We start from the raw sequence: 20,262 nt of genomic DNA, 5'->3' as shown, positions 1-20,262 counted from the left end.
TCCTGCCTTTGATCAAAGGATGGGTCTTTCTTATGGCTCCTCTCTCCTGGTGTGGATTTCCAGGCTGGAGGTGGAGAAGCCCAGTCAGTGTGACACTCCCCTCCTTGGAGCTGTCATGAGCCATAAAAAATCCTTCCCTTCTCAAACTTCTTCAGCTTGAATCCTGCAGGATTTGCATCAGAGGCAGAATGTCAGAACAAAACTCTCCAATTCAAGCGGATAGCCTTCCCAGACAGGATATAAAAACAAACCCCAGCCACACTGCCAACCCTGTGTTGCTCATGACCCAAATGGATTCCCGGGACAAGTGGAGCAAAAAAATGGATTTTCTTTTATCAGTGATTGGATTTGCTGTAGATTTGGGCAACGTCTGGAGGTTCCCTTATATCTGTTATCAGAACGGAGGGGGTAAGGACACAGCTTTATTTTTGTAATCCTCTTCTAAAGAAAAGAAAGTGACTTTTTATTTTTCAAATTTTAAAAATGTATTATTTCTTTCTTGTTTAGTTGGTTCTTACAGCATTTATTGTGAACCCAGAAAGTTCAGTGAATGACAAAACTTCTGCTGGGATTTGTCTCTCTTTTCTGTTTTACCTGCTCTTATTTTAAATATCTTTCCAGCAATGCTGATCCTCATGAGATTAGAGGTGTGAATTTATGAATATGGGAGGGGAAGTGCAATTTTTATGGTTAATATAGAAGTTTTTAAAAAAGAAAACGGCAAATGACAAATGGGACCAAAAAGATCAAATCCTGTGTGGTTGTTGTTAACTTTGCAGTCTTCCCAGTTTGAGAAACTGATCACTTGTGATGGTTTACATTTTAAGATCATAACTTCAAATATCCAAAACATCCTTGCTTTAAGATTACCGTGCAGAATTACAGGTGTATGGCTAGCACAGTTATGGGCTTGAAAAATAAAGCCAAATAGCTCCTTAAGGAGCTGTCCATGGTACTAGCCTTCAGAACTAAATAAAACAGATTTCAGCAGTTCAACCAATTAATTAAACATTCCGATTATTTCTTTCGGATAGAAATAATTACCTGAAAGTTCAAGACAAACCAGAATCCTGATTTTAGAACAGGTTTCCAGCAACTGATGAGCAAACAAACTGTTTTAAATAAACAAGAGTAGAAAAATCCTTTTTAAGAAAGTGAAAATGTGGAAATGAAGACTTTGTGTTGTTTGCAGAAGACACAGTGGATTCCACTGCCAAAAGCCATGGCCATTTGGGTATCACACCTTCATGCACGGCAAATTAGAAGAAAATAATTAATGCCAGGCTACACACTGCAGGCTGGATTCTGATCTCCATTTCAGCCATGTAGATCCAAAATATCTACACTGAAATCCATGGAGTTATTCTGGATTAACCCCAGTGAAACTGAGGGCAGCCATTAGCTCCTTGCTGGTCAATTTGGCCTGAGCATATTTTTCTTAAATGTGCCAAGTAAATATAAATGTAAAGCCATTTAATAAAACTGTCAAAACAATCACTGGGTGTCTTTAATAAAGGAAAGAAAGAGGAAATGGCACAAAGAGAGAAGTAGAGAGAGGGGGGAGAGAGAGAGAGAGAGAGAGAGAGAGAGAGCACACATCAGATCTGATTGGTTCATCACTTATGCTCCTAATATACATTAATAAAAGTAATTGTGTTTTAACTGGCTTTCCTTCCTCGCAGACATTCTGCTTTTGTCACACAATAGAACTTACAGAACTATTTGCACTCTCATGAAAAGGCCATTCCCTAAGCTCTCCTTCCAAGACCAACCCTCTGCTTTCATAAAAGCCAGTTTCTGAGAGGGTTCTCTCCCTCAAGAAAATTGAATGTGGTGTCAGTTGTTACAGTTGTGGGCTGCAAGTTACCTACAAAGTAAGAGGAAACTTTCAAACTCTGTCTACTGTGAACACATTTCTTTTTTTATTAACATTTAAAACGCTCCCTGAAAGTAGCAAATAGCAATGGCAGCTAGCACAGTCTTGCTTCCGTCAGGAGTTTGCAGCCTTTGCCTTCCTTGCAGAGAGAGGTGCCCAGCATTGGTTCTCTCCCTTGGCAAATGATCAGATTCTATACAGAGCAGGCTAGAGAGACTGTAGTGAACCAGGTCTCAATCCTTCTATGCCTCTGTTCGCATTTCATGCGACTATTCCTGCTGACCTCCAGTAGGACGCACACGAATTGCTGCAGCAGTACTTGTCGGGGGGGTGGGGGGGGTCATTGCTCCTGGCAAGATATCAAATACAGATTTCAAGCAACAGGCTGTTCAGCCTAGTTTCTAGCTCCTTTAAGAGGCGCTCTGGGGTCCTAGTTGTACATAAAAACATAAGAACGGCCATACTGGGTCAGACCAAAGGTCCATCTAGCCCAGTGTCTTGTCTTCCAACAGTGGCCAATGCCAGGTGCCCCAGAGGGAATGAACAGAACAGGGAATCAAGTGATCTACTCCCTGTCGCCCATCATCAGCTTCTGGCAAACAGAGGCTAGGGACACCATTGTACACAGGATTGTTTGTGCCTCTCCAACTGACAGCAGTAAAGGGTGGAGTTACAGTCACTGAAAACAGCCAGTCACTAAACAGCATCATCCCCTTTCGGGCTAATGGACACTCTGACACCGCTGGGGCAGCAAGTGCAGCTTTTGTGATTAGTGCTTGAAATCTGTGGTCAGAAATCCTGCTAGGAAAGACTGACCTGGCTTCTACAAAAGGTGGCCAGTGGCAACGGATGCTCGTGTTTGGGCGTGGGATGCCATTTATTCCTGCCCAGTTGTTGCAGTTTGCTCATGCTTGAAAGGACCCGGTCAGAAGAGAGAGCGTGGTTTTGAAGCATCCTTCCCCAGCTTACCAAGAATGAGACTGCTCAGTGGAGCTGAAAGAAGTGTGGGCTGCCGTGTACTTTGTCAGGTGCTGGTTGTTTTCTTTGTGCTGTGCAGAGCAGGGGCTGGCAGCCTTCCCCTTTACAAACCGTTTCACTTTCCCGCTCTCTTGCCCTTGCCTGACACCACTGAGGTTTGGAGTCAGTCTTTTGACACCATGAGGGAATCTATAAGCCCATGCTCCTGTGCACAGAGCTCCAAAAGGGGATGGAGTCAGAGCTTCCCTTCCCCTTGGGGCACCCTCCTGGGGAGTAATAAGCTGCATCCTGCACAGGTTCAGCCTTTGTAGACCTGGGAGCTCTGGGTGGCATTCTATATCTGCAAGGTACAATGCTTCCCATTGCTTCCCCTGCTCAGCGCAGCTCCGCCCTGCCCCTAACTCTGGGCTGTGCTTAAATGGTACGACCCAGCTGAGCCAATAATAACCAAGCTCTATATCCCATCTGCACCGGTTGCCGCGTGGCTATGCCTGTTCTGATTGTAAATGAAGAGTTCAGTACAATTCTTCCATTCTCCTCCCCCTTGAGACCCAGCGTCATTGGTTACATGACCTCATGTTACCACCGCTATGGTTTAAATTACAGTTGTGCTCAGGGTCAGTTCCCATTGTGCTTGGGGCTGTACAGACATCTAGCAAGACACCGTCCCTGTTGCTGGCTGCTGTGGTAGCTCAAGCCCATCCTGTGGCCCGGGAGTGGGGCAATGGTGGGGATGAATAGCCATGAATTCCCTTGGGATCCAGATCACTTTCCTTCACTGCCTCCACTTGCACGGATCTGATGCCACTGCAGCCTTTCAGCTGCTGAGCAGGCATTTTCGCCCTTGTCTTCCAGATTTCTGGGGTCAGTGCGACACTGGCATATTGGAAAATGTGTTTAATGTGTCCTCGCTCTTGGATTCCCAGCCTGAGTCTGCAGTTGCAGGGGGCTTAGATAGTTTCGAGAAGTATCCAGATTTCTGGATGCTGATCCAAGCAGGAACCCTACACCTTTGCAGGTTCACCCCCACCTTGTCATGTACCTTCCTGAGCAGAAGGAGTTAAATGTCCCTTGTTCACATTCACAGGAACTCATGTGATACCCACATCTCCCTACATGACCCCTTGCCAGTGACCATTCATCTAAAGGAAAACCCCACATGTGCACTGGGTAGAATAAAACAGCCATTTCCTCGGATATAGGACTTTCAGAGAGAGGAGCCGTGGGGGGTAAGTTAACTAATCCCAGTAGGGTATTCTGATGAATAGAGAGAGCAGTTCCAGTTAGAAAGAATCCAGTGGGCACAAGTCTAACCCTGGTAATTACAGCATTGTTATGAATAATGCAAATTACAGCATTAATTATTGAGTTCATTGAGTGACGATACATATTCATTGGGATTTTGTCTGTAGAGCCTTTAAAACCTGAAAGGTGCTTAATATCTCATTCTCTCCCTTCCGATCGTCTGCATTGCCCAGTGTTACAGCCAATCCGTCTGTTCCTGGCTAAAATTGGGCCCCTTTACGTACAAGTAATGATACAATCGCATACAAACTTCAGAACATCCAACCACTCATAAAAGCCAGTGTGTTACCACAGCTCATAGGGAGAAAACATTGATTCATTGGCTCCGTTACAAGCATGCATGTACCCTGATAGTGTTGTTGAGAATTTGCAGTATGTCCCACAGACACTGAGCCCACTCAGTAAATGATCTCTCATCTACATTCCCACATATTGCATGGAAGATGGGCCAAATTCACCTTTTGTGTAACTCCACCAGCATCAACTCCCCAGGAAGCTGGGGGATTGGTACATACCTACCTGTTTGCAGGCAGGTCTGCTACCTAAATGGGTCCCTTGTTGTCAGGGTTCGGATGTCGATGTGGGCTGCGTAGGAAGAGGTCTTTTCCAGTGCTGCCATGAGGGGTGCAGAGCCCTTGTGCAACCAGCCCTGTGTCAATGAGGTAGCAGGAAAGTCACAGCTGTAACTTCGGGGTGCAATCCTGGCTCTGTTGAAGTCAATGGGAAAACTCCCACGGACTTTAGTAGGGCAGGATTTGAGCTCAGGTGCCTGCCCTGGGCTCAGAGAGGGGCAGGATCGGTGACTCAGTCCTGGAGCCGGGACATGCTGTTTCAAATAGATATCCCCAACCTGCCTGGCTGGCTTGTGAGTCTGCCTTTGCTGCTGTGGATGCCATGATGTTCTGAGGTGGTTTTGCCTCTCTCTCTGCAGGGGCCTTTCTCATTCCTTACACTCTGATGGCCATCTTTGGAGGAGTACCTCTCTTCTACATGGAGCTGGCCCTGGGACAGTTTCATAGGACAGGAGCTATCTCCATCTGGAAACGCATCTGTCCCATCTTTAAAGGTGAGACACCCTGCCCCCACCCTGGAAACTCAACATTCACTTAGCATTAACGGGCTGTGTCCTCTGCTTTGCCAGAGAAATTAAGGTAAATAGGAGTCCTGCTGAAGGTAGGTACATTGTCACCCCTTGTGAGATGCATCTGCAGTAATATTATAGCTCACAGATAACACCTCTTCCATGTCTCAACTGCCCCTCCTTCCCAGCACACAGAGCCTAGCAGCACACGGCTGTCCAAGCTCCCCAGATCCCTGACCCCACTCCCGGGATTCCTTCCCCTTCTCATTTCCCTTCCCCCAACCTGTTCCCCTGCTCCTCGAAAAGCAGCAGTGTCCAAAATACGGAAAACCACAGAAATAAGTAGCTGTCACAATAGGGCAAATTCATCCCAGATGTAACTTCATTAACTGGCTTGACACAACTAACTACTAGCAGTGCATGGGAATAAAGCTCCAATCCCTGGAATCCGTGCTCTGTGTACAGCTCTCACTCAGTCCCATGGAGTTATGCAGGGATGCCATGGCTGATGTGGAAGAGAACCAATATGCATGGACTGCCTGGTTCCCAGGGACCCCATGATGTGCTCCTCTGAAGACCTCGCCCTTCTCTGCACACAGGCATTGGCTTTGCTATTTGCATCATCGCCCTATATGTCTCCTTCTACTACAACACCATCATCGCCTGGGCCTTGTATTATTTCTACTCCTCCTTCACTGGTACCCTGCCCTGGACAAGCTGTGACAATCCCTGGAACACCCCCAACTGCACCAACTACTTTGGAAAGAGCAACGTGACTTGGACCACCTTCTCTAAGTCACCAGCAGAAGAGTTTTATACGTAAGTGCATGTAAGTGGATTACGTGACTGGGCGAGGAGGGAATCTCTTGCTCATTGGCATCCAGTCACCACAGCGCCTCAGCATGAGGGCCTACTGTGCAGAGTAGCAGAGGGAATGATCCTTGGCATTTCCGTTTTAGGCACACACATAATAACACTGCTTTATATTTTCATTTGGGACTCTCAGCAAGATTTACAAACATGGCTCCTGCTGCTCCATGTGGTGAGTAAGTAGTATTACCCTCATTTCACATGCCGGGAAACTGAGGCATAGAGTGGTTACGTGATTTGCCAACCCGAGGCCGTTATACACAGTGAGCCAGGGACTGGGTGAAGAGCAGCATGTAGGAGTCCCCGCACTTAGGTTTCGGCCTTGCCCTCTCGACCGTGGTTCCTACAGGTCTGTCACAGCTTGACAATGTTCCTTCTGGCGAAGGGCATTCTGGACTGTGCATGCCAGGGGCAGAGTGTCAGATCTGACCATTACATCAGCCTACCAGTGGACAATGGCTCTGCATTCCTTTCTCTTTCTTGTATTAGTGACTAAGCCGCCGGGGTTTTTTGCCACAGGAGAAAGGTCCTTGAGATTCAGAAATCCAGTGGCCTGTATGACGTTGGCGGGATCCGCTGGCAGCTTATCCTTTGCCTTTTTCTCATCTTCACGATTGTTTACTTCAGCCTGTGGAAAGGAGTGAAAACCTCAGGGAAGGTAAGGAGGGCTCCCACACCGGATCTTCCTGGCAGCGTCCGAATGAGTAATAACATCATATTTCAGTGGAGAGGCATCATACGGCTAACGCAGAGCCTGGTGCATTAACCCTCAGGGCCTGCTGGGTAGATGCACACCCCTAGCACTTTGCATCTCACAAGCAAGCACCTCAGCAGAGGAGCTTGGTACAGCGCATTCACTGCGCTTGTGATCTGCTGTAATGGATGGGACTCCTTGACAGAGCAGGGATTGCATATTGCCAAAGGTCTGCCACCCAAGGATTGCTCACCCATGAAATATGGGAGTCATTTCAATAATAAACACACGTGAGAACTCTGGCATCTGATCCCTGGCAATCTGCAAATAAAAGAAAAAAGGCAAAATTCATCCAATATATTGTAACTCATATCTGCTCTGCCGCCATGGGACAGTCTATAAGAAATGCAGGTGGTTTTCTCCTACAGTCTGTCTGCCTCATGTTCTCACTGCCCCAAAGCTTGCAACGATGGTACTCACTCCAGTTCAGTGCTAAATACAGTCCCTTTCAACAATTTAAGGTGCCCTTGAAACTGGGCACTCCTTGCTTGCCAGCCATAATTGTGGGGTTCTGTCTGTACGCTGTACTACAGTCTGCAGAAGAATAAATGGGAAGCGGAAGCAAAAAACACACCTCCTGGCCTGATTTCCAGCAGTGCTGAGTAGAGTTGTGCAGATAACTGATTTTTTGATTCTATGGCAAGTAAAAAAAAAAAAATTCACTCCAACCCCAAAACAAAATTTTTTAAACTTTTCAGTGACTCAAAAAGTTGAAAAAAATTATGTGGGGTTGAATGAATTGTTTTGCTTTGATTTCAAGCATTTAAGGGTTTGTTTTAATTTAAAAAAAAAACAAAAACAAAGTTGAAGACTCTTTCAAAACAAAAAGTCATTTTGAATTGAAAAATTGAAACAGTTTGACTTGTTCAGAAGCTGTGTCTGGTTTTTAACTGAAACAAGTCAGCCAAACCGACATAGATTCCCCAAACATTTTGATGTTGCCGAATCTGCATTTTTCACTGACACAAGATTTGTCGGAAACGTGGTGGCCCGCTCATGCGGTGCCCACTTGGAGTCAGTGGGGGCTCAGCACAAATCAGGCCTCCAGAATAAGCACATAGCATAGAATGTTGTTGTTAGGATCAATTAGGGTAACCTCTGTTCCGACTGTTATATCTGAATGATCAGTACATGCCGAGCCCCTGAGCACAAACTTCCCCCACCTACTCCCAGGTCAGACATGGGAATGCATAGTTGTAAGATCTAAGTCTTGCAAAGACTACATGAGGTCCATCTAGCTATTTCCCTGCCAAAGTTGTTACTAAGTCCCCCCACAAGCTGTATCTATCATCCTTTCTCAGCAGTGCAGCATCACCTGGGAGGTGTGAAATTACTTCCTACATTTGCCAAAGGCAATGAGCGAACCCATTCTAAGCTAACTGCACCACTGATCAGCAAGCCAGGCACAGATTCTAACGTCACTGAGGTTTGGAGAGTCATTTTCTGACCTCCCCCAGCTGAGCGATCATTCCAAACAGTGGCCACCAAAACTGAATTCCGTTCGTCTCTCACCAGCTCAGACACAAAGACGGGAGGCCATTTGACACAGAGCATTGGTGACAACCCTGCGAATATCTGCATTAATATTCTTTGCTGGATGTGACCTAGAAGAGCTGCCGGCGTCTGTCTCTCCTGGTCACTGAAACCCTTGTCTGGTCTCTCCTTTCAGGTGGTGTGGGTGACAGCTACGCTGCCTTACATCGTCCTCCTCATACTGCTGGTTCGGGGAGCTACTCTGCCAGGGGCTTGGAGGGGGATCGTCTTCTATCTCAGACCCGACTGGGAGAAGCTCATGAGCACTGCTGTAAGTTACACCCAGCAGAGCCTCTTCACAGGCTCTGACCTGCTAAGGAGCACTCCTTGCTGCTGGGGGTTTGTTGTATTTAGTGATGTGCATAGGAGCCACCCAAGAGCCTGGAAGATGCTAAGACAGGTTCAATGCTCTGTTTCATTTTTATATTTAAAACCATTTCTGTGATGTCAGAGCTGGCTTGACGGCCCTGGAGACATCAGGCCTCTGCTTGTCTATCCCAGGACAGGTATAGCATGGACAGACATAGGGTAAGCTCCACACATGCCAGCCCAAACTCAACAGTCTTGGCTACATGAGGGACAATCAGATGTGTAGGATCTCTGCCAGCACCAGCCAGGCTGGAGGTTGTTGTGTTGACTGGACATGGGCCTTCTTCTGCCATGTCGCCTCCCGCTGCTCTGAGTGCGACATAATGGTAACATAGCCCTAACCATACTGCCCGTCACTGCTGGAGCTACAGGCTGGGGCTACGTCATGCGGGGCCTTAAAGAACACAAGAACGGCCACACAGGGTCAGACCAATGACCCATCTAGTTCAGTATCCTGTCTTCCGACAGTGGCTGCTTCCAGGTGCTTCAGAACAGGGCAATTACTCCCCTGTCATCCAGTCCCAGCTTCTGGCAGTCAGAGATTTAGGGACACCCAAGGCATGGGGTTGCATCCCTGACCATCTTGGTTAATAGCCATTGAGGGATCTATCCTCCGTGAACCTATCTAGTTCTTTTTTGAACCCAGTTCTACTCCTGACCTTCACAACATCCCAAGGAGTTTCACAGGTTGACTGTGCGTTGTGTCAAGAAGTACTTTCTTTTGTTTGTTTTAAACCTGCTGCCTACTAATTTCATTAGGTGACCCCTGCTTCTTGTGTTATGTGCAGGGGTAAATAACACATCCCTAGTCACTTTCCCCACACCAGTCATGATTTTATAGACCTCAATCATATCCTCCCTTAGTTGTCTCTTTCGTAGGCTGAACAGTCCCAGTCTAAAGGCAAGGACAAAGACTTGTAAGCAATGTGGTAGAGAAGGGGGGACTCAGAGGGAGGGGCTGATGTGATCAGAGCAACCAATCAGAGGGAGATGATGCGAGCAGCAGCATTAAATGTGCTTAATGTGACATTAATTGCACCTCCTGGATCTCCCATCCTCCCACATGATGGTACATCTGCTGTATCCACCTCAACTGCCTTTAAATGCCACCCCAACCCCCCCAGCAGCTAGTACTTGCAGATTCATTTGGCAGAGACTCCCAGCGCAGATCTGAGACCCAGAGAGTAATGGGGTCATTATTCCTTCAGAAAATAGAGGCGCACTGGACAAGCTCTTGGAAATGTAAATCTTTAATTGAATCACCCATCTCATTTGCCGTTGAGTGTTATTTATGTTGTGTTTTCGCCCTATCTTTGTAAAGCTGGCCTGACAACAGACTTCCTGTCTGTAATTACTGCAGAGCTGCACTTGAGAATTTTCATTAAAGGTAATCAGTGATATACTTTCCAATTAAAACCTTTCAAAACAGATACACAGCCAATCATGCTGCAGCCATCACTTCTTCCAGGAACTGTGAGCCAAGCCCCTGTGTAGCTGGATGCCAGGAGAGGGTTCGGGAGTACTGCAGTTTCACATCCTCATCCCTTCTCTCATCCTGATTTCTCTGCTTAGATTGCAGCTGAATTAGGTGTCATTGCTCAAGTTCTCTGCTGCTAAATTACCCTTGGAAGGACACCTGCTTCCCTTCATCCTAGAAGAGCTGTCTCCCCAACTCCTCCCTATGTCTGGGTGTCCTTCCAGGAGGAATTGGAGAGCAAGGGCAAGCAAGGGAACCACATCCAAAAACAGTATTCAGGAAAATATATTTAAATAGGGGTCACCAATGTGACACACAACCCAAGGGCTCATCTGCACTGGGACCTCACATTGTGTTAAAGCCGGTCCCTGAGCTGCATGGGAACTATTACATTTACACACGTAACACCTGTCGTCATTGTGAGAATGGTGCAGAGGGGCTACAGTGTAAACAAGAATCTAGCATGGAGCATTCAGCATTGGAGCAGCTAGTTGATCCCTGGGGCTAACCATGACCTGCTGACATGATACCCTGTCTATACTCAGTTGAGCCTAATACCATGTTAGTTACCACCACTCCTCTGGGTCATGCTCCAGAGTGATGCAATTGCCCAGCGCAGACGGATCCTGAAAAGAGCAGACATACACATGAGGCACGGTGCCTCAGGCACCCTGGCCAACCTGGAATTTTTTCTGCGTTTTCAAAATGAGGCAAAAGGCAAATTTCAGAAACAGACGGTAAGAGGTGCACTCCATTACACACGGCCTGGGAGTCAGAGAGAACGCAAAGGGAGCTGACCTATTTGTGGTGCCCAGATTCACACCCCCTGCCACTGTCTCCCTGAGAGTGGGAAGCGGCCAGTGTGTGTTTGGGAGATGGGCTTCCTGGCCGGGTCACAGCCCCTGGGATCCACCTGGTCTCCTGCGTCTAACCAGTGTCTCTGCTTCTTTGGCTAGGTTTGGGTTGACGCTGCTGCCCAGATCTTTTTCTCCTTGGGCCCAGGATTTGGTGTTCTTCTCGCGCTTGCCAGTTATAACCATTTCAACAACAACTGTTACCGGTAAGAAACCGCAGACTCCACCCTGGCAGAATAGCCAGAAGCAGGGATGTGAGCTGAGCCTCCCATGTGCAGCAGAACACACAGAAAACTCAGCCACATCTCTGCACGGGCTAGCGCAGGGCAGGCTCCCTCCGGTGGGCCTGCCGCTTGTCCCCCCTTCTTGCCTGCAGGTGAGAATCCTAGTCCTTTGGCTCCTCATTCCCTCCAGTGAAAATGGAAGAACCAGAGGAGCAAGTTCTTAGAACGGGGTCCCCAGTTCATCTCTGCCAGGTACAAAGGTGCAGGTGCAAGTTCTGGAGGCACAAACTGCACCTGCAGAAGGGCAGCTTGGCCTCTGCCTGAGCAAAAATACCCCTGAAAGTGCAATTCCTGTGTGGTCAGGCAGCGCACCCCGAGCCACATCACAGCAGGACAGCGAGCCCAAGCCTCTGCCAAGGGCCTCCAGCTACCCTCTTGCTCGCATGCTCTGGTGAGGGAGGGTATCAGCAGCCACTTCTCCGCTGCCTGGGAATGCTGCTTCTAAGCAGCTAGGCACCTTTCAGTGGATTCCCAGAGGGCACTGGGGGCTTTCATGGGATTGCTCAGCTGGGTGGGTCTTAGAACTGTCTCTGCCCTCCAGAAAGAACCAGTTTCGTAGAATCTCAGGGTTGGAAGGGACCTCAGGAGGTCATCTAGTCCAACCCCCTGCTCAAAGCAGGACCGATCCCCAATTTTTGCCCCAAATCCCTAAATGGCCCCCTCAAGGACTGAATTCACAACCCTGGGTTTAGCAGGCCAATGCTCAAACCACTGAGCTATCCCTCCCTGCTGTTTCTGCACATATCGGTCACACCCCCAACAGGCAGGGCCAGCCGCCCCAAATTATTCAGTGCTCTCATCCCAGCACCGGGGGAGACCATGCTGTCACCTGGACCGAGGGCTGCCTTGAACCAATTGTCACTGCAGGATCCAAACTTCCAGATGTGCAATCTTTGGGATCCTCACTGAGAGAGGAGCGGCCAGGCACTCCGGAGCGCTAATCCCAACTCTGACAGTGTAAAGCCTTCTCTGTTCTGCACGGAGCAGGCTGGGCAGCCCTCTGGCTCCTGGCTGGTTGTCAGTGTCCCAGAGATTGGACTTCCCAGGTGCAATGCAAATCCCAGCACTTACGCCGGTGGGTGCCCTACCCCGTGACGCTTGGACTCTTAAGGAGATTCTGCCCGGCTCTTTGTTCATTCCTAAGCAAGCAGAGTTGTCCTTTCCAAACACGAATCCTGCCTCCAGAGCTGGAAGCAGCAGCAGTCCTGGCCACTCAGCCGCATGGGAATGAATCCCTCTTGTGCCTCATGATGTGAGCGAACTGAACCCCACTGTTACAGCTCTTACACTTTATGGTTTCTTTGGGGAGGGGGATAAGGGGAAGGTTTTGGGCCTCTAGGTACTGGGGCTAGAAATACAAATGCAAAACCAGTTTTTGAAATACCTTGCCCTTCAAGTCACCCACTCCTGTTCTGCCTTCCAGAGACGCCATTGTCACCAGCGCAGTGAACTGTCTGACCAGCTTCCTGTCAGGGTTTGTCATTTTCACAGTGCTGGGCTACATGGCTGAAATGAGAGATATGGAGGTGGAAGATGTAGCAAAAGATAAAGGTTTGCCTCCCTTACACCTGTTAGCCTTGGAATAGCACCCTTCCCCTTAGCCCTGGCCAGCTCTAGATATCAGCAAGCTGCCTCTCTGGAACCATGCATTAGGGACTGGGGGTGAAACCAGCATACTGAGTATCAAGATCTGAGTTATGTCCCTTGCTTTGCTGTATGACCCTGGGCAAGTCACTTCCCCTTTCTGTGCCTCAAATGTCCCCATGTATCATAAGGAAAGACCGTTCTGACCAACCTCACAGGGCTTAAATACTGTGTGTCCGTACAGTGATCACTGCATGAACGTTTAGATTCCAGACCATGACTTAGGTTGGAGCTTTCCTAGAAATGTCAAAGTGCTGGAGTCACACGGCTGCAAGTGAGAGCAAAATATGGTCCTCTGCAAGCTAACAAATGTGGGATGAAGTTAGGGAGCTACTGTGTGCGGTGCCCACTATTGGTGACTACAGACACAGCAATGGCCAAAGCTGAAATGATTAGACTAAGCAAGAGCGAGGTCAATTGGGAAATGGAATAACCTGCCACAGGAGGGGATGGAATCCCCAGCAACCCAGGAAGGGACTGGTAATGCCTGGCAGGGATGAGTAAGGGCAAGATTTTCACAGACATTTATCTGCCACTCACGCGTTTGAAAATCTCCATCTAAATGTTTTTCCGGCATGGGAAGAAAATCACCTTACTCCTTCCAGCTTTTGCCATCATGAGCAGAAAGTAGATGCCCTGGGACTTTCATATCACAGACTATTTTCATAGCAACCAGATGGAAGGACATAACCTGATGTTCCCTTCTAGGTCCAAGTCTCCTTTTTATCACCTACCCTGAGGCCATCGCAAATATGGTGGGCTCTACCTTCTTTGCCATCATATTCTTCCTCATGATGATCACGCTAGGGTTGGACAGCACGGTAGGTACTTTGATTTCCCTATGGGGCGAGAGCAAAATGATCCAAGAAAGGCATGATTGTACATTCCAGGCCCCTCGCTCCCAGAAGGGTTATTTTGGGGTGGGACTTTTGGTCACTGCTATATATCATTCAAAATGGGGGGCGGGGTACACAAGTGGGAGGGGGCAGGAAAGGTAACAAAGAATACGCCATCTGTACCTCTCTAAGTATGACCCAGGTGTGGAAGAACTCAACATGTCTTTGATTCCTCTCTGTTCAGTAAGGGCCTGATCCTGCTTCCCCCAAAGTCCATGTGAGTGGAATACTGGCTTCAAAAGAACTAGGACTGGGTCTTGAGCAATACTCCCTGTAGGCTGTGGGAGCAATGGGTGCTCAGCATGTCTCAGGATCAGGCCCTATTTCTATTTGGTGTTACTTGGCCTATCAATGATCCTTACAAGCCCCTGAGATGCCAGAAGAACTTGAGCTTTGGTAAAGCTGGTTGGAAAATGGGAAAAAACAAAAATGTAAAAGTTTTCACCAAAAAAAAAAAAAAAAGGTTTTCGTGTTCTATAAATTTCATTTCATTTGAACATTTTATTATAAGATTTCATGATTTTTTTTTAAAATGTGAAAATAAACCAGGGTGAACCATGGTAAACCATGTTCCCCACAGTTGATAACATCTGTGCAGGAAATTGTAAATCAAACCCTGGGGAGGGGGTAAATTTTGCTCTCTGTTACATGGGTGTAAATCACAGAAAAGACCAATGAAGCTAATGAACCAACACACACATTAGTGGGATTGTACCAAGAGCAAAATTTCACCCTGTGCTTCATTTTTCTGGCTCACCCCAATGTCTCATCTGGCTGCTTTTGCAGTTTGGAGGCCTGGAAGCTGTGATCACGGCGGTAATGGACGAATACCCTCACATCCTAGCAAAGCAAAGGGAGCTGTTCGTACTTAGCCTCATCACCATATGCTTTCTGGGCTCTCTCACCACCCTTACACACGTGAGTAAGCCTGAGCCACATTAGATACTACCTCCTTCCTCTGCAGGCCCAACATCACAGGCTTTGCAAAAAGTTCAGCCAGGAAAACTGGCTACAGCTAACATAGAGCCCAGTTCAGATGATCTTTTCCAATCAGCATGACTTTGCATTTGTCAACATTGAATTTCCACTGCACCACGCATTCACCTGGCTTGGGAAGGTCTCTCTAGAGTTCTTCACAACTTTCTCCACCCTCAACTAGCTTGGCTAATTTTGTGTCACTTGCAAATTTTGCTACCTTGCTGTCTATGCCATGTCCCAGATCATTAATAAATATACTAAACAACAGTCCTAGCCCAAACCTGAGGGAACCACGATGGGTCATTTATTGCTATTGGTTTTTCTCATGTCTCTTAGCCAGTTCATAACAAAGCTGTACCCCTCAGCCCAAAACTAATTAGTTTCCTTGAGTGTGGGACTTAGTCAAAGGCTTTCAGAAAGTCCAAATAAGCTTCATCAGCTGGCTCGCCGTTATCGGCTATTTTGCTGACACATTCAAAACACTCTAGTAGTTTGAAGTGTCCTTGTTTTTCTTTTCAGACCCCATGCTGCTTTGTTGGTATGTTCCTGTTCCATGCGGGGTGGAGGGTTAACATAGAACTCTTCTCTCCCTGTTTTTACATCTAGCTCCTCTTAACATGTCCCAGCAGTCTCCCTTTATACTGACTCCCTCAATCAATCAGCCCCATGACGGGCACCTGAACCAATACCTTGAGGGAGAGAAAAAAGTCTCCTTCATTTTCTTCTTAACCCCTTCACGCCCAAGCAGCACATGGGGCTTGTTAGCGCCAGTGTGACTGGAAAGCTTGAGAAAACTAGTGCAATAGAAGTGGCTAAAATTCAGCATTGCACTTCCCATGTAAGAGCCGCTAAAATTACAGCCTGCTTGTGTTTGTTATTCCAGGGTGGAGCATATGTTGTCAAACTGCTGGAGGAATTTGGTGCCGGTTGCTCAATTCTGGCGGTGGTGTTACTGGAAGCAATAGCTGTGTCATGGTTTTACGGTAAGGAGAAAAAAATCCCTCTCCAGCACTAGGCTTATATTATGCACCAGAATAACCTATGGTCATGATCCTGCAAAGACTTACGCACTTGCTTTACTCCATGCACATGAGTAAGTTCCACTGACTTCAATGGACTCCCTGTGTATAAATGTTTATAGGAGCATGAATTGTCCAATGGCTGGGGCCAACGACGGCCACCTACACGTGCAGCAGTTCCCAGCACTTTCATAAAACTCTTTCTAAATACGTCCTCTGCTCTGCATGTGCTGCCTGATTTCTCCCTGCCGTGACAGTGACGCCATGTCTGTGATTTTCCTGCCCCCTGTTCCCCCATATAGGAATTCAGAGGTTCTGTAACGATGTCAAAGCCATGCTGGGCTTCACCCCAGGGATATTCTGGAAGGTCTGCTGGGTTGCCATCAGCCCTGCCTTTTTAGCGGTGAGTATATTTGTCCCAAGCAAAAAATTAAGTTTCCAACTTTCCTTTAACCTTCTACCACGCAAGTCCCTCTCCGGCTTGCTGGAACTCTGGCACGCAGCCTGGCAGCCTGTGACCCATAGATGCCCATGCCGTTTCCTGTCCAGTTCATGGTGACAGAGAAAACCACTTGGATGTGTCAGGGAGAAGGGCTGCTTATGGAAAGTCTCCCCTTTGTCTGTGGTAGCAAGAAATCAATAGGAAACTCTTAAGTTCTAAAGGGAGCATGACATGCTGTCTGTACTCACTGAGACTGTGTATTTGTCAAAGAAAAGGCCATATAATATATGCTCAGGCTCATAAGAATCTATGTACCATGGGCCAAGCTCACAGCTGGCAGCTGCAATTCAGTTAAAGTCAACACAATCATGTCTGCTTACACCAGCAATGAATTTGGCCCTATCATTTCCCCCTTATAAAATAAAGCTATTGACACTATAGACTGCAATGTACTGTGGCTTAATCTGCCAAGTTTGCTATTTTAAATGCAACTCCATCTTTGTACTGGATCCATCACCTTTGAAGTGCTAACCTTTCACTGGACTTCAAAGAATGCCCCATCTGTAAAACGAGGAGGATATTCATATTACCTACTTTGCACAGGGAGAGGGATTGTGAGGATTAATTAATGTTTTAAGCACTTTGAGATTCTAGGTTGTCATCAAGGCAGAAGGAAAATTATTGAGTTATACCAATCAGACATGTGACTGGAGTGCTGTTTTCTTCATCTGATGAAAACCCCACAAACAAACTGGATCAGTGTTAGGAATATAATTCTGGGAAATGTCAGTTTAAAATCCAGATTAGCCGTTAAAGATTAGAATACAAATCACTGAGAAATAAGAGCATGAAGTTAGGCTGCACAATCCATTCATATTTACAGTGGGATTGGTGAGATGTTGTACGCTGATTTGATTTAATTGGAGAGCGAGTTCAAGGTGATGCTAGTATAATCATGAACAAATAATTCCAAGAGGAAAAAACGTAGTGATGCTGTTTTAAATGGCTTTGTGATATATCGCCACACATTGTGATATATCGCCACACTAGCTTTCTAAATTCTCCCAAACGCTACTGCCCCTCCATTCTGTATTTTATTTTCCTTTTTTGCCCTTAGAAGTTTTAAACAAACTCCTAGACTTCTAAGGCATGTGTGTGTGTGTGAGAGAGAGAGAGAGATTGCAGTGAATGTTCTGATGGTTCCATCATTACAGCAATATCTGTTCACATTATAAGTAGCAAAGTATCACACTGAAACCACAGCTTCTCCTCCAGCAGCAAACACTAACGAACTACCATTTCTAAATTCACTCCCAGGCCATTCCCCTTTAGTAGGAGACACTGACAGTCCGCAGAGCACCTGAGTTGTAGCTGCTGAGCTCCCACCAGGCTGCATGAAGCTTGTGTACAAAATGCCAGCCCTCTATTAACATTTCTGGGGGAGTGGCATAGGGGACGGATACTGAAATGCAAGCACCGTAAAGGGACCCTCCCAGGGGCAGCCTGAATGGGATAAGTCTGGCCTCAGTCAAGTTCCTGGTGACCACATCACAAAACCAGCCTCAGAGCTGGCACCAACTGGCCCCTTTACTGGCAGTGCAGGCAGAGAGGCCACTGGCTGAATTGACTCTGGACACTGAACTCTTCTTAGATCAGGGGTGAAACACATGGGTGGGGCAGAATGAAGAAGCTAGCACTGCTGCTGCCTGGGCTGGAGCAATTCTGGGGAGAAAGACAGTGAGTCTGTCTCCAGGACTGAGAGCACAGGACCTTTCCCTCGCGCTAAACTCACTTGCAAATGTACCTAAACGAAGACATTAAACTCACAAAGCCGAGGGCTAAATAATCCCCCCGAACTGATCCCCTGGGAATTCAATGAGGTTACACCAGGGATGAATGTACCCCCATGTGCTGGGGGAGCTGGCACAGTACCTTGCACTGCAGAAGGTCCCATGACTTGCTGGTGGAGGGGTGGGGGCATCCCAGCTGGCCTGAAAGGAGTCTCTGCCTAACCACTGGCCTCTTTAGCCTTCATTGCTCAGACAATTTGTCAGATCATGTGATGCAGTGCAGTGGCACATGACACATGTAAGAGAGGCCAAGTTAGCTGCTCAGAGGAGACTTGTCCTCTTCTGACATGTCCCTAATTAACCAGTTCCCTCTTCACAAGAGACACCAGGTCAGATTCATCCCCGGTGTGAATTCACTGAAACTGGCTGAGGGGTGGTTGTGGAGCATGTGACTTGTTGCGCTGTTCCATGAATGTGCTCGCCTGACGTTGGTTGTGTTATCTGTTAACAGTTTATAATAGTCAGCTCTCTCCTGGACCAGCCACCGCTCATGCTGTTTGACTATCACTACCCCGAGTGGAGTTTCTCAGTGGGGTACCTCATAGGAGCATCGTCCTTCATCTGTATCCCTTTCTACATGGTGTACAAGCTGGTCTGGACTCCTGGATCCCTTAAACAGGTCAGGAAGAGCTAAGTGTCATGCGTCACAATCCTGTGTGGGTCAGATATTGTAGGAGCCAGAGTTTGATGCAACACAGCTTGAAAGACTTGAAAGGGGTCAAGTCTTCAACAGGCTGGCAGGGTCTGAAAGCTCTGTAGAGAAGTTCTGCTCATCCCCTAGTGACCTTGTTCACATGGCAATTAAATCATGACAGATTAAACTAGTTTTAAACTTGCCCAGGCTAGCACTGTTGGCCTGCCTGGCCTAGACCAGCAACAGTCATTTTAAAGCCTTTCTCGAGGCCTGGCTAGGGGACCATAGGGCCCCATCTGGAATATGGCTCTAATGGTTATCCCTGGTCTACAATGGTCAGAACTCCTCCCTGGTGTACCCCAATGAGTGAACTTGGCCCACTGGGTTTATATTGAATTAGCCTGAATCTTTCTAAAACCATGAGGACAAGCAGTTCCTCTCAAAGGCTTCAAACCCACGTCACACTGTAGTGACCAATCTGAGAGCAGCTCAGTAGGTTCCAAAGTCCCTCATTCCCCCTCAGCTGAGGGAAAGACCCCATCTCCCATCCACAGGGCTCCCACACCCCACGCACAATTACATTAGGGGCCGTCCTGCCCGAAGAGAAACCTGTCAGCATTAACCTTAGAGCACAGTGCACCCGCTGAGCGGTCGTACCATCATTTGTGATGGGCTTAAACTGCACCAGACAACATGGTGCCATCAACTATGTGAGAATCACAAGGATGTGCCCAGGCTTCTGGCATTTCAATGGCACGTGAGAGAGGCAGAGAAACGGCCCAGCTTTTGTCCCAACATGGCACCAGTTGCATTAGCCACGAGAGCCGTAGCTAACCCCCGGCCTTTTCTTTACTTGTATCCTCTAGCGTCTAGCAGTGTGCATTCGACCAGAGAAAGCCATACGAGACCAGCACGCGGATTCAGTATGTATGTCATCAGTGCCATAGTCCTACGGTGCACACAAAGGGACAATAGACTGCTGTTTGCCTTTACTGTTACTTACCAAACCAACTAAGGGACAGGGAAGAGAAAAGCTGTCATCACTGTTTAAATTGCTCCCCTGCTTCTCTCCTTAAGAGTTGTACTCACTGGCCAAAGCTCGCCACAAGGTGTGGAGAACACACCTAATCCACTCTCTGTGAGCCATGTCCTCCTTCCGTAGCAGCTGTACACAAACTAGTAAAAGCCTGTACTGTCCATGTCTTAATAATGGGCTCGATCCAATCTTCATTGAAGGCAGTAAGTCTTTCTGCAACAAGAGCTGGATTGGCCCTTAAATGTGTCTGAAGTATAAATAAAATTTTAGTCTGAGCGGAAGCCTGTTTGTTATAGAATCACAGAGAGGTAGGACAGGACGGGACCTCAAGAGGTCATCTAGTCACCCCCGCCCCCCATGCTAGTTTGGCAACCACATTTAT

General features: G+C 47.5%; 1 protein-coding gene across 1 annotated transcript; it reads left to right on the top strand.

Annotated features, from left to right (window-relative positions):
- Nucleotides 1-188: 188 nt before the first annotated feature.
- Nucleotides 189-19,791, top strand: LOC144275838 (sodium-dependent serotonin transporter-like). The gene is made up of 13 exons (XM_077835366.1): nucleotides 189-408; nucleotides 5,091-5,225; nucleotides 5,840-6,059; nucleotides 6,630-6,768; nucleotides 8,534-8,668; nucleotides 11,200-11,303; nucleotides 12,805-12,932; nucleotides 13,734-13,846; nucleotides 14,708-14,839; nucleotides 15,783-15,882; nucleotides 16,221-16,321; nucleotides 18,662-18,829; nucleotides 19,711-19,791. Exons 1-13 carry the CDS (start codon nucleotides 189-191, stop codon nucleotides 19,789-19,791), a joined length of 1,776 nt encoding a protein of 591 aa, XP_077691492.1.
- Nucleotides 19,792-20,262: the final 471 nt, after the last annotated feature.

Source organism: Eretmochelys imbricata, chromosome 15, assembly GCF_965152235.1.
Source record: "Eretmochelys imbricata isolate rEreImb1 chromosome 15, rEreImb1.hap1, whole genome shotgun sequence".
NCBI classification, from domain to species: domain Eukaryota; kingdom Metazoa; phylum Chordata; order Testudines; family Cheloniidae; genus Eretmochelys; species Eretmochelys imbricata.
Note: the sequence above shows the minus strand (reverse complement) of the source record. Positions and strands in the feature narration are given on the sequence as shown.